This window comes from Coloeus monedula, assembly GCF_965178545.1.
Source record: "Coloeus monedula genome assembly, chromosome: 3".
Lineage (NCBI taxonomy): Eukaryota > Metazoa > Chordata > Aves > Passeriformes > Corvidae > Coloeus > Coloeus monedula.
The window spans coordinates 110,953,987-110,968,868 of record NC_138783.1 but is presented as its reverse complement, the minus strand read 5'-3'; the positions used below and the strand labels follow the sequence as shown (position 1 = coordinate 110,968,868).

The window sequence follows — 14,882 nt, the reverse complement described above, 5'->3', positions numbered from 1 at the left end:
AATGCTTTATTTAAACCTATAAAGCACTCTAGGTTGCATTTCTTAAAAAAACCTCACAAACTTGAGCTGTTGAGGGAGTGTTTAGCCTGGAGAAAAGAAATCTCAGATGAGAACTTCATTCAAATTTAGTCGAGACTTGAATTATACACAGTCCATATCAAGTTTTATTTCATTAGTTCTTTTCTTAATCAATAGAATCCTTCTTCATATTTCTGTGTCACTGGACAAGTGTCACTGGAATCAGTCACGTGCTTTCATGGTGTTTGTTTTGATGCTTGATGTGTATCTTGTGGTTTTTGTTTCTTTTCTGGAATAAAGAAAAATAATTGATTTTTTTCTGAGAAGTCTTTGTTATGGATACTTTAATTGAAATAGAATGTAACTGCTATAAGACACTTTAGGGTGTGTTTTTAGGATGATGGCAGCAATAGTTATGGCAGGATTAGAAGCAAGATTGGTGGGGGCCTACAGGACGAGCAGTCAGTAGAAGTTGTAGAATAGATGTAACACTGGTAGAAGGCTGACACATTTCACGTGTGGCAGGATATTTAAATCCTAGTTAAAACTCTTTTGTTGTTAAGTTAAAAATAATGTATGTGTAGTTGTAATAATTAGTGCAGAGGTGAACTAAAAAAAAAGTCAATGGCTTTGTTGAGTGTTGTAGGAGATTCTTTGGATTGCACTGTAGAAGAGGAGAATGACAGCTGGGAGAAACAGAACAAAATCTGCACACACAGATCTGATGTCCTAACAGGATCTCCACCACGATCTCATAACAAAGGTTGTTAACTGACCAGTTGGCAGTTCACTGTTGCTTAACAGTTGCTCAAATTATTTAAAAAATTGAAATGTGAATGAATATATCTGAACAATTTAGAATATTAATTGCATTGTATTCACTACAAAAATGCAGTGAATAAACTACTTTATAGTAAGGAATGTAGTAAATAACCTACAGTACAGTAAGGGAATAGTTATTTTACTCCTAGTTCATGCTGCTTCTTTATTCATCAAAGGATATTAAACAAGTACTTGAAAGAGGAGAGTAATTAATGTAAAGTCAGAAATTAGATCATACAGCAGTGTACACAATATTTTTGATATATATTTTTTCTTTATAGGATGGTTAATAGTTACATGAGGAAGTAGAAATGTCAAAATGATGCTTTTGTAGTAAATTCAGAGAGGTGGTGAGGTAAAGAACATCCAGAAAGGGAAGCTGAGCTAACCAGCTGATAGCATGAAAACAAAGATGCGTTCAGTAGAAAGACAGTGCCAGCTGATTCAGTGTATTCATTGTACTAATGAGGAAACACAGGAGCATTTACAGGCTCTTAGAAAGGCTAATATTGTGACAGAAGTCCCCAGCTGGTGTTCCTGTGGACAGAGGCAAACCATTGGTCTCATCTGAAAATGTTGACATCATTGTCTGAGAAAGCAGCAGTATTTTAGCCACAGTGGTAGCTCCCCTCAGGGTGGGAGTAGCTGGTTCTCTGATAGTTCTTAGATTTGTGAAGAAAAACAAAGGTGGAAGCAAGCTGACTAAAATCAATCGTTGAATCAGAATTTCTTAGATTGCAGTAGCAGGAGGTGTGCAAACGATATTTTAAAAACTCTGCCAACAGGGAATTAGAAGGTAAAATTCAATGCCACTCAAAACATTTTCTTGTAAAATTGATCTTGTTAAATGACCTTATTACATTTTTGGCAGTATTACAGATCAAATAGATAAAAAGAGTACAATGTGTTTGCGTTACTTCAAGTGTGATATCTTTATCAAAACCCATACTGCATACTTGCATAGATCTAAAATAAGACATTTCCCTGATTGAAAACCTTTAGGAAATGTTATTAATTCATTATTGTAGAGTCATCAGAAAGGGAGTCCTTAGGAACCAGTAGTTATTGCACAATATTAATTGCATTTCAGTAATTTGGAAGATTATACAAAGACTTGGTTGAGTTAGAAATGGCACAGATTTTGTAAAAGAAGTTAATTGGAACTGTTACATAGTTATAAACTATGAATTTTAGTGCAACCAAATGTAATAGTATACGTGGAACAGCATCTGCGTGCTAAACCAGTTGGTGTGGAAGGAGATTGTGTCACACGCCATGGTGGTTGTTCATCTTTGTCTCAAATAGGATCTTGAAGAGCTTTAGTTTCCCTGTATCATAAGAAATAGCCTGGGGAATAATCCAATCGTCACATATAGCTCAGGAGAAAGGCAATTGACAGTAAAGCTGCAATGCTTTACAAACCAGAGAATGGTAGATTGAACATTTGGAAAGTCATGTAAGGCATAATTGAAAAATGTTGCAACATTGAAATATGTCTCCTTTTGCTTTGAGGTGTGTTATGAAAGAATGAAAGGGATAAAATGTTAAGTGGAATTAAAATAATGGTTCCAGATTTTAGCAACAGAGAAGTAGCATCCAAAACCAGCTCCATGCTTCACCAAATTAACAAGTTCCTTCTAAAGGCAAAAACACAAGAAACTTTGAATAGAGTGGTTTTATGGCTCAGAGTTGTAACTTGGGTTGTAATTGTACTTGCCAGAGTCACTGACTTTGGAATGCATATATATATCAATAATCCCTACAATTATTTAAGATTTCCTGCCATGCACTCGTATTTTACAAACTGTATCTGTACAAATGAGCATTCTCTTCCTGCAGGTAAAAACCATGTTTGGTAAGTCAGAGCTATTATATTATCTCTGTTGAATAGATTTTATAAGCATTTTTTCTGCTGTATATATGCTGGTCCTGTCCAGCAGCACAAACTATGGCCAGGAAACAAGGAAATGGCTGTGGATTTTGGAGCAGGTGAAAACCAGTACAAAAGTTAGTGCTATTTGTCTTTTCAGCAATTAATGAAAGATCAGCTTTAACCAAGTTTTAACTAACCAGAACAAATTCCTAGGCAGTTGGGTTTATTTGAACAACATGGATTTTATGCTAAATAATGTTATGTATGAAAGATGAAATAACATAGGTAGAAAGGGGAGGAAGGGCTTTGTTTTGCAGTGATGTCTCCCAAAATGTTTGAGAAATCTGCAAAGGAGCAGAGTACCTATCTCACAGTGTGAACTAAAGCTGTCAGCCTTACTTCCCACTCTGTGTTTTTCTGACATCAGCCCCCTTGTTCGTTCATCAAAGGATTTGCTGTAAAATTTTGAACAACCAGGATCCTTGAATGCATAACTGAAAAAATACAGTGCAGGTGTTGAAAAGTGCTATTATTGTATTATGAAGGAGAACACAATACTGGAAAAGCACATCCAGTTCTTGTTCTGCACTTTAGACAGAAGGTTGCAAATGAGGAAGGGTTCAGCCAAGTTCTACAGTAATTTTCAAGGTCTTGAAAACTGAATACCTGGATGTCTCCGTGATCCCTGAGGGAAAGAGGTTCCTTTCAGGTTACCTGTAATTATTTAAAAAAGGAAAATATGTCTGACTGTAAAGAGTGTTAAGTGCTCTATGCAGAAAGCACAGCACTTTCTACCTAAGACAGAGATTTCTGATGAAACAATTTATGATACCTGTAAAATTATGTGAATGAGAGACTTATTAAACACCAACAAACTCAAGAGGAATAAAAATCTTTCTACCACTCAGTCTTTTGAAAAAGAAAGTGGAAGCTTTTCTAAGACACACAGTTTTGCTCCAATTGTCAGGTTAGAGGTTAATATAAGAATTATTTGGTGAAATTCTAATGCTAAGAGAAACATCCAGTAATATGTGTTTTGGTATTAAATAAGGATTTATCCCAGAATTAGGAAATCCTGGAATTTTCTGGAATAGGCTATGGCTTTATATATTGTAACATGACACTGACAATTACTTTGAGTAATGGAAAGATAAAAGTTCCTGAGACAGAGCACCTCACAGAGCTGCCTGTGACAGTTCATCAATACTGAAGCATCCCGGTACTTTATAAGAAGGGCTTCCTGTTTATTTGGTTTTCTTTTTTTCAGACTGTTTTTATTTTGTTTGCAATCTCCTGTCTTGAAATGACTTTAGATTACCACTTGTACTATTAGCAGGAAACCTGATAGCAATACCCTTGGACTAGAAGTTTTCTAAAGGAAAGCAAATATATGGGAGTAAGTGATTGATAGTAAATGCTGTTCTAAACATTACAGCAGCACATATCAGTACCAGCACATCAATACCTTATTTTATACCTTTAAATAATAACCAAATCCCAACATCTCTGGTCATGAAATGATGAATACACAAATATATTCCATCAGTAATGATAGATTTGTGCAGTTCTATATGGTAATGGTAGATTTTAATTTTCAAATGGATATGCACTTAAGCAAGTGTGTCCATAAGCACTTACTGTATTTTATTATCACATCCATTATTGAACTTTTCTAAGGCAAGCATGCATGGGGAATGCTTTTTGTCATGCCATATGGTTTAGGTTTTCTCCTATTTTATAAAAATAAACATGGAAAACCTAGGTGTGAATATAAAACTAAAACCATTTTTTTTGGATGGCTAGGTTGTACTATTTCACATAACAATTGTCCATAAATAAATAAAAGCTCACAATTCATTTTCAATGAAAAAATGTTGCTCCATTTTGCTATCTAATTTAGATTCAATATCAAATGCTAATATTAGAATTCTGTTGCCTCTTCTTAGAGGATTTGACAATGTTGTCTCCCTATTGTTATACTTGCAAAGAATATCCAAGAAGAGTTCTAATGTTTTTCTTTCTTTTTCCTTTCCTCCCCAGTGAATGATGAAAAATCTTTTTCTACAGAACTATCAGGAATTATTAGATTTTTTCTACTTTCTCAATAATTGTTCCTACAGTTAATTTATTCAGATTGATCTGACTTTGTGCCTTCTGTTGAAGCAACTACTGGTTTACTTTTTTCTCTTTTCTTTCCTCAGAGAAATCTAGATTGTAAAAAGAAAGGAACTACACCACAGAAGTCTCTATCTAGCTCTTATTATATCACTGTAAGCCTTTGTTACTAATTTTGCATTAACTTACTATTTTGCAGTAAGTAATATCAAAGACTTGGTTTTGATTCTCTCTCCATGTAATTTTCCTTAAGCATTCAGCACAGTCTTTGTAATAGTTCTGAGCTCTCTTCCTTGTTTGTAGGAAATTTTGTTTACTCTTCCAGTCACAAAGAAAAAGTTTTGAAATTTTTTTGTAAATTTTGAGTGTATGTTTTAGAGCGACTTCAGCTCTTTCTTTGTCATTTTAGATCAAGACTCTTTGGATTATTACTCTATCAGTGTAACTCCTTATAATTTGGGTAATCCCTTTCAGCAGGGGCTATTCATCAAATGGCTTAAGAAAACACCTTTGTGTCATGGTTTTTAAAGCTGTATTAAGTAAACTTTTTACTTGGCAGCATTGCTCATTGGTGTAGTGACTACTTGTTTCTAAAGTGCCTATGAGTATTTTTCATAAATATTAGGGACAATGATTTTTAAACAACCAACCCCCTAAAAATAATTTATTGTAGTGCCACACAGCTCCTCGCTGGCTTCTGAATGATACACAAACAAGGCTGCTGAATATTCATAACAAGGCATTGAAAAAAGTGTCTCCCGTTTTCATTTATAGATCAGTTGAAGAAAACTTGCTTTCATTCTTTTTTCCCAGTAGATCTTCATTCTCTGGTTAAGTGTATTTAACTGTTTGTTTAGATGTGTAGTGGTATACTGTATTTAAATGGAAAAAAGGAATGAATAACCAGTCAGTAGGTTTTTTAGAAACTCTTCTAGAAATCTATTTTATTAAGACAAAGTGAAAGAAAATCATCAAATGAACATACACAGTGATAGCAAAAATTTCAAAACTTATCAGCACTCAGTAAGGGATACAAAAGAGTAGCTGCTTTTTCAAGACTACAGAGTTGAGTGATGAGCTCTAATTCCCCTGAACCGGTTTGAAAACCTGACATATAAGCAGAAGTCAGAAGAGTCTGGGCTCTTCATCATGATTGCTTATTTAACCTTCTAGGAATCCATACCAGCAAATTCAGTCTTCAGGTTAACGAGTTGTTGTGACCCATGCATAGTGTCAGAGGCTGAGATAAGTTCAGTGAGAAATTTAGCTTTGATCTTCTGAATACATAGAATCACCATTGCTGAAGAGAAGCTTCTATAATGTGCAATTAGTTGGCTAACTGCTGAAGGCCCATGCTTTCCTACCTTCAGAAATTATGCCAACAGATTGTGTGGAAGAGTAGCATTTCTATTTTTACTCATTTCATCTACCCACAATTTGTAATAAGGCTAAACAGTGATTACTAAGGACCATTATTACTGCCTTACAGAATATGTTTTTTTCTTACATTTTAATGTCAAAACAGCTGTCACTACTTTTCTTTGAAAGGTACTGGTTTTCGGCTAATGCAGTTAGAGGACTTACTTTGAATTCAGGCAGATCTAAAATGATGATTTATAAGATTTTTAAGACTCAGAAGACATGAACTTTGTTAGTTCCAGGCGGTGATCAGATTGTGTTTTGCAATAAGTAAATGCCACAAGATGTCAGGCAGTTGCCAGAGGGCATGACCAGTGCCTATGTGCTGTAATTTAGTTTTCCAAGAATGCCTAGTAACATTGCACACCAGAACTTTAGTTTTTGCAAATACCCCTATTTTGACAACTGTCTCACAGCAAAACCCACTATGATAGAGTTAATGTTTCCTGTAGGCATTTGTCAGATATAAATCTAGAAAATAAAACTGTCATCTTATTTCACGTAGAATGGTTCCCTGTCAAACAATAAAAATCTTGTGTAGGGATGGAAACTGTAGCAAAGCCCTATATTGCTCTGCCTGACTTTTCACTGTTGAAGAAGTGCTTGCAGCCTCATTCTTTCTGATGGATGCAGGCTCTGCTTCCTGCTACATGGGAATTAAATAAATGATGTCCATGGCTTACTGTTAACACTTTTGTCTCAGAAATTGTTATGTAAGCCAGGTGTGACCCCCTGGATTATGTTCATTAAACCCTTGAATATATCCCTAGCTTAACCTTTGTTAAATGTCTTATGAGACTGAGAGAAGAAAACATGCTAGGCTGAGACACTTGTAAGCCCAGTTTACTTCATGATATTTAAAATTAGCATGAAAAACATTTTGCAGGGAAAAAAAGTCAACCTTCGCCTGTAATTCAAAGACAAGGGATTTCTGTAGTTATTTCGATTTGGAAAAACCATGTATTACTGCAAAAGATACTTATCATGTTGAATAAACATAATGAATTTGCTTGCTTTCCTTTTTATTCATTGTAATTGAGTATAATACTTAATTTTTCAACTGATTTATTCTAATATGTATTTTTTAAATGTATAAGAAGCTGTGCTGGTTTGGCCAAATTTAGAAATATATCCTCTGAGAGAAGGCAGGTCACCACCCCTCCCCCACCAGGTTCAGGAAAAATAAAGGCATAAAAAAGCACAAAAATTAATTTCTGGGCATAGGGCAGCGATATGGGATACACATCATAAAGTCACCCCAAGACAGAAACAAATGTTTTTTTACCAAAGTAATGCCAAACTACATATTATAATTATGGAATGTACTTTTCATGGTTTTTCTTTAAAAATTTTACTATGGGAGGCATTTCTGTTTGAAAGTGTGCATTTCAAATATGGGTCCAACTCGGGGCAAAATTACCCTAGTTATTAGTAATTAAAATCTCCATTTAGTGCAAGAAAGGAAAACTTCTGCAGAAATATTTTAGATCTTTCAGAACGCTGTACTATCTTTCTTCAAATACATGTTTAAACATTAACTTGAAATGCAGGTATCTAAAATGTGCACTTTACATTTGAATTGAATATTTTGTTTCAACATCTTAAAATAATTTTTGTGAACAGGGACTGTACTAATGAACTGAAAAATGGAAAAGAGTTTCAGTCCTTGCATAACTGACAAACTCAGGTCACTTCTATGGAAGATAGCCCATGGGGATAATAATTCAATGCTAAAATAGGACAAAATAGTAATAATTTCAAAATTATCAGGCCATTAATCTTGTCTTTAAAAGAGAACAAATTAATTATTTCAGAGAGGGTTGAACCTGAGGTGCAATTTATATTCTTTCTGATAGTCTAGTAATATTGAAAGATGAATAATCACTCTGTGTGATTTGTCTCTTGAACTTGAGCTTTTTTTGTGGAAAACCTGAAGTAGTGATGACATAAGGCCATAAGAAAACTTCAGTTGGGTGTTCATTTTCAGAGAGATGAGACCTGAATGCATGGGGAGCACCACTGGGTGGAAGAGAATGAACAGCATTGCAAATGAAGACTGATTGCAAAATTCAGGTGTTGTCACTGAAGATATAAGAATAGTTTGAATCCAGTTGTCATGCATACCATCAGAAAATAAGCCAAATGAAGATGAAAAGGGAGAATTCCACGAGACTTTGTCAGGTGTTCCCCCTCAGAGGGAATTGCATTGTTTGGAGTTTTATCTGTAAGGTTCTGCTGGGTCATTATGTTGTCTCTGACTTTCCTTGCTATCTTTTTCCAGCTTTAGGCATTGGTTTCTAACGCTGGAAAACAGTGAAGAGAATCAGTCTTTGTTTCATATGAAACAACAGTGAAGTGTTTTACAGCTGCAGTCTTTCAGGTGTCTTAGAGACCCTTGGAAGTGGGGAACTCTTTATGGCCATCACTGGAGTTCCCCACATACCTTCCTTTTTCCTTTGGAATGTGTCCTGCAAGGGCTACTGAGGGGCTTAAAATATTGTGGAAGAGTGTTCTTTTCTGTAAGAAGAACAGAGGAGGAAGTCTTTGCAGCAGATCGGTTAGACCTGGCTCTGTGGAAAGATGGACAGCTTTTCTATTGCTTCTTCCTTGCTCCAGAGATTACTGTGGGGAGTTTTTCCTGTGTGCTGTGGATTGGGAAAATGGGACTTTGCATGAATTTGTTTCACTCTGGACACCCCTGTCAATTTTGGCAACTCAGACTTTCAGTCCAAATTTCGGCATAGAAAAAAGTCTAAAGAGTTGTCATGAGAACTACTACATTTAGCAGAATTTCAGTAATTGTTGGGGATACTCAGCCAAATGTACTGTAATACCACTGATTTCTAATGGTAGCTGTTGAAAAAAGTGTAGTAGCTTGTATAGTTTTAAAAATATTTACAGAAATTCATATATGTTAAACTCTTCTACTAGATTTAAGAGCTCTTTTAAAATACATCTCTGTGCACTACTAAAATCAATATAAAATATTTTTTACATGCTTCAATATACCATTTTTTAGGGAACTAACTTATATGGTAACACTCCTAAAACTCCATTGTTTCTTTGAAATTTTTGCACATACTGCTGGGAAGACTCTCCTACAGTTTATTGGACACCTCTTCAGGTTCTGCTTGTGAATTCAATGTTTCTGAAATTTTTACAACATCACAATTTTTTTGGGCCTTTTTTTAGGTGGAAGTGATACAGTTGAGTTTCCTATAAAATTCACTCCTAACTATGCTGGCTGCTACCACTGTCAGATTCTTCTGAAGTCCTCCTGTGATATTCGTGTCTATGAGATTGAATGTGTGGTGAATGCAGAACAGGCTGATGCAGAGCTTGAATTTCTAACTCCAGCTTACCAGATGGTGACTCAGGAAATTCCAATTGTAAGTTCACTCTACTACTGGTAACTAAACTAAGATTCAGGATTTTAAAAAATGAGATTTCAGATCAATACTGTTAAAATTTACAGTCCTGAAATGCAAAGATGCATGTAAATACTGACTTGAGTATTATTTCTCAAAGTCCATGTTGTAGATATTATAAAGGAAAATAATTTACTTCAAGTTAATTATTAGTTTGATGGGCTTAATTCTGATGTTTCTCTTCAGAGAATTGTTAGTCTAATATTTAATAATGTTATCACAATGAAAGTGAAAAAGTAGTTATTTAATCTAGGGAAAAAATACACTTTCTGAAGACAAAAAAGGAGAGATGCTGAGGAATAAAATAGTAGAACAAGCTTACATAGAGTTAAAAAAATGTGGTAAGCATAGGCAGTATATCATATATAGTTTTATCATGTTTATTTTGCATATGAAATCCTTGACACATGAGAAGTAAGACCAGAGGGAGAGAAGATGGGTGCAATATTATCTCCTTCAAAGAATTATTGGTCAAATTTTAGAGAACTTTAAAATAAAACAAAAAACTCCACAAAAATTATAGGGAAGGATCTTAAGCTGTGACAGAAGGAATAAAGATTCTTTAAGAGATAAAACCAGTAAAATATTTCCTGAGACCTGCACTACAGTTTGGTCTATGTACTTTTGATTGTAGAGCCACTAAAGAATTCTAGTGAGTTAATTTACAGAGAAATTATTCTGAGATTTTTTATTCAGAAGAGTGGGGGCAGATTCAAACAAGAAGACTGAATATCTGGGGAAAGATCATACTGAATGCTCTGTCAAATATTGAGAGTAGACAAGGAACTAGTACATCAGAAAGAATAAAAGAAAATGAAAAGAAACCATATTACAGTGCTATATCTTCTTGCACATATGTTTTAACATATTAGTAATTTATTTATTAAACACTGATTTTTTTGAATGTTACATTAACTTAAGAGCAACTGATACATAACAGAAAAGTAAGGACATTTTCTACCTTGTTTAAACAGCTTGCAAACAGATTTGCTTCATTCTCCTGATGGATTTATTTTTCTCTTCAGAGTGTTTCTAAGCATATGCTTTTAAATGTCATGCATGGAGTCATACTTTTATAAAGTCTTGCACATTTTCTTAGCAAGGAAGTAAGAAGTACCCCAAAAGGAGCATATACTCCATGTGAGGGAGAGCGAATGTGTATCTCTGTGTGTCTCTCTTTCAATGAAATGCATATACATGATCACAAAATCTGCTTTAAATGTTACGCCCTAAAATTGCGAAATCAAACATTGATGGACAAAGAAATATAAAAGTGTGAAGTTGTTCCTGTTCTTTTACATCCTAAGGTTAATTTTGTACCTGTACATTATTTTTTTCACAAGGTTTCTTTCATGTTCAGTATACAAAATGTGTATTACTCTTTTTAGGAGTTAGATACTTTACATTTCTATATACACTCATTCTAGTTGGAGCTTCTCCATCTATCAGAAGTTTTTCCATATTTTTATATTGTTGTTAGCACTATTGTATTTGTCATTTAAGTTTTTTAAAATATTCTATGGAAAAAGACATGCTCATTTTGGAGCTGAAGATGGGGTTATTCAACCTGCTAAAATTAGTTTCTTGAACTGAATATTTATTGCTCAAAGCACTTTTTACAGACACAAGCAAACTAACAGTCATAACGTGTGTTAGGTGGAACACTTTATAAATGGAGCAAATTAAATAGTCAGCTGGTTTGCTTAAAGCCAGGCAGTGAATCAGTCACAGGAGCAGAATAAGAACCCAGCTGAATCTGAGATCTGAGATTAGTTTCTTTTAGGTTTCCATAATTTTCTCAAGCATGAGATGAATGTAACCATTCCATCTGTGCCTTTCAGACTCTCCAGGTATAGGTCCAATTCAATTATTATGTAGTTTGGGTTGAACCACCTACAATACTGTGAGGAGATTCTGACTCCTTTAGCATTAATTGTGTTTAAATGAATTGACTTGACAGGCTTTGGATAAGATTTTGCATTAAGCAGAGATCCTGTAGGAATTAGATGATTGATTAATTAAAACTAGTAATGAACAAGTATAAAGGAGTGGAATTTGACAAATATTTTCTTTTAATTTTCTAATGTTTATGGTTGACCTTAATATCTTTCTTTAGAAGATACTTTTAGGAATTCATGCTGTGTTACAAAGGAATTTCAAAGTGACCATGTTTGTCAACTACATTTCTCCAGATGTCAAGATTTTGTGTTAGAGATTAAGAAGAAATACTTGTGCTACATATTGATGTAATCATCTCTACTGTGGGTAGAGGAAACATCTGATACCAATTTTAGTAGAAATCACTGAAAATACAACAACTTAAGCACCCAAATTTTCACTGTCCTTCTCTAGAACCTAGACCAATCCTGATGATGTTTTTCCTTTGTCCCAACTTTTAAAATGTTATATTAGCAGAGAGTGATGACCTGCCAATTTTAAAGCTGCCCAAGCTGGTTTTCAAAAGGATAAAGTTTTTCCTGATATTGTGGAGAAAAAAAAGGATGATAATAAAAATCAACTTTTATTGTCTTTTTTTCCCCTTTCATTTTATCCTTGGCATGAGGACATCAGTCAAATAATTTTTCCTTTTGTGTTTTCTACCAGAGATGATGTCATTGTTATTAGAGAATTGAAGACATGGTGATCAAAGTTTTTTGTAAAACTGAGGCACTACATTAAGCCTCAACATTCCAATATGTTGAGCATATGTGCTCAACTACTGGGAAATTTACCTCTTAACACCAAACAGTGAAGCATTAATCATACATATTAATCAAACCTTAGATAGATGATACTGCAGGTGTGGGTAGCTCTGGGTTAGGTCTGCTGACCACAGATTCTTTGTTTCTGAGACTTTCTTAGAAAGAAACAAAGACTGAAGTATCATCTCTATTCCCTCAAATCCATTCTTTATACCTGATGTTTATATACCATTTTCCATGGATGAAGACCATTGTAGGTCAAAAGATTACTTTCTCTTTTCATAGATCAGATGAGATTAATCTTCTCTATTTGACAAGGCATGTATTAGCTCATGAGTGACACTTTATTTTATCTTTCAGATGAGTTTTAATTTTTTTTTTTTTTTTTTTTTTTTTTTTTTTTTTTTTTTTTTTTGTCAGACTGGATGTTTGGTCATCTGGTTCCTTCAAACAGTAGGATGCTGAATAGCATTATTTTAGTTTTATTATTTTTAGGCACCCCCTAAGCATGTATTATGAAAGATCTCACTTTTTACCGTAATCAAGCAGTCTTGTGATACATCTGGATGCACGATAGACATGTTTCTTAAATAGGCTCATGCTCATATTGCTCAGGACAGGCATTCTTTAAAGTAGTTCAGTCTCTTGAAAGACCAGATTTTGAGAACACAGGACTGTAAATTCTCCTCTGGAGATTGAGTTCTCAGTTCATAAGCAAGACCGATCCTGTAACATTGTCAGTGGCCAAATGAGGCAATATATGCCAGCACACCACATCAGCACTTCAAAGAGGTACACTAAGATTTTCTACAGATGGAATAGGAACAGAATTTTGGCAAGCATTAAACAGCACCATAAAGATACTTGTAAATGTTTATGATGATACTTACAAATTCCATCTTGACCATTAGCTAGATCATGCTCATATTCTTCTAATGAGTATTCCTGCTGACAGTATTGCTACTGAAAGTAGGGGTTCTGTACCTCTGGCTGCCAGGAATAACAGATTTATTATTAGCTTATTTAATTTTTAAAATACACTGCTTTTATTCTCCCCAAAGGCACTCTGAGCCAGTACTTGGAGCAAATGAGTACTGTGCTCTGATGTGGTGATAGCTGCAAGTGAAAGCTGAAATGCACATTAAAAAATTTAAATGCATAATCTAATTTACATCTTTGATTTTCTTTCAGAGTAACATGTCCAGTCAGGACTGGAGGTTTGAAGCAGTTTTGGAAGGACAGTGTTTTTATGGCCCTCCTGTAATAAATGTGCGTGGAGGTGAAACAGCTCAGTATCCTCTCACGTTCAAGCCGGTGGCTGAGTGTGTGATAATGGTAAGAGAGAAATTAGTTTCAATATTTAAAAAGGATGCTTCTACCAAGAAAATTATCACCAGTATCCAAATTATGGAAGTGTGTAGACAGTTGCTAATATTAAAGCAGCTGCTTGAGAGAAAGAGATGGTAAGATTTCCTACTATCTGAAGTAAAAACACAAATTAACTAACTTTGTAAATCTTAAGATTATGTATGATAGATTTCCCCACCACATATTCTCATGTCTTCTTTATTTGATTTTCTATAAAATCCTTCAATTCTATTTGTTTCTGCCAAGTCCTTCAATCCTTCAGTTATTCTGTAAAAATTCTGAACTTTTATCACAAAAAATATACATTGTTATTCTGAATTTAAATACTTATATTAAAGTGTATTTTGTTACCTAAGTAATTAAGTACTAACATTGAGTATTTCTCGTTGCATGCCTACATCACAAATTAATTTATGTGATGAGTACTTTATTTAGTAAAATAATTTCTGTTGCAAGTTAAGCCACCATTTCACAGCTGCTTTTGCCATCAGAGTAATCACTATTCCAAATGCTAAAATGAAGACCAGAGCAGAGGCTATGACACCTTCAGCAAGAAGCTGTATTTGTGGTTTTGTCTCTGTCCCAGCTGAGAGATTTTGACTGCAAGTTGCTGTTGAAATATGTGAACTGTGAAAGACAAAAAAAAAAAAAAAAAAGTTCTTTGAAACATAAGTGACCCTTCTGCATGTGTTACCAACCAAATATGATGCAGTTTAAGATTCCAGTATTATAAAATTATTAAAAGCCAAAAGCCCTGGATCCTTTGATGACAAAGGATTAGGAAGAACATTTTAGCTGAATCACAAAATCATCTGGGTTGGAAGAAACCTCCACGGTTATCTAGGCCAGCTGTCAACCAATCACTATAATCACCCCTACACCATATCCCAAGTGCCACATCCAGGTGCCTCTTGAGAAGGTGACTCCACCACCTTCCCTGGGGAATTATTCCAATGTCTAACCACTCTTTCAGTAAAAACCTCTTTCTAATATCCAATCTGAACCTCCCCTGGCATAGCTTAAGGCCATTTCTTTTCAACCTTTCACTTGAGACATAGAGAAGAGACCCATCCCCACCTCACCACCACCTCCTCTCAGGTATTTGTAGAGAGCAGTGTGGTTCTTTTGAGTCTCCCT

At 34.7% G+C, this 14,882-nt stretch overlaps 1 protein-coding gene across 1 annotated transcript in view; it reads left to right on the top strand.

Annotated features, from left to right (window-relative positions):
* Positions 1-14,882, top strand: part of CFAP47 (cilia and flagella associated protein 47) — a gene marked incomplete at both ends in the record, with an annotated part of 269,038 nt that overhangs the window by 111,519 nt on the left and 142,637 nt on the right. Inside the window, 2 exons of the mRNA XM_082277854.1 lie at positions 9,440-9,636; positions 13,569-13,712. Of these exons, the coding sequence (XP_082133980.1) occupies positions 9,440-9,636; positions 13,569-13,712 (341 nt within the window). The remainder of the gene's footprint in view (positions 1-9,439; positions 9,637-13,568; positions 13,713-14,882) is intronic.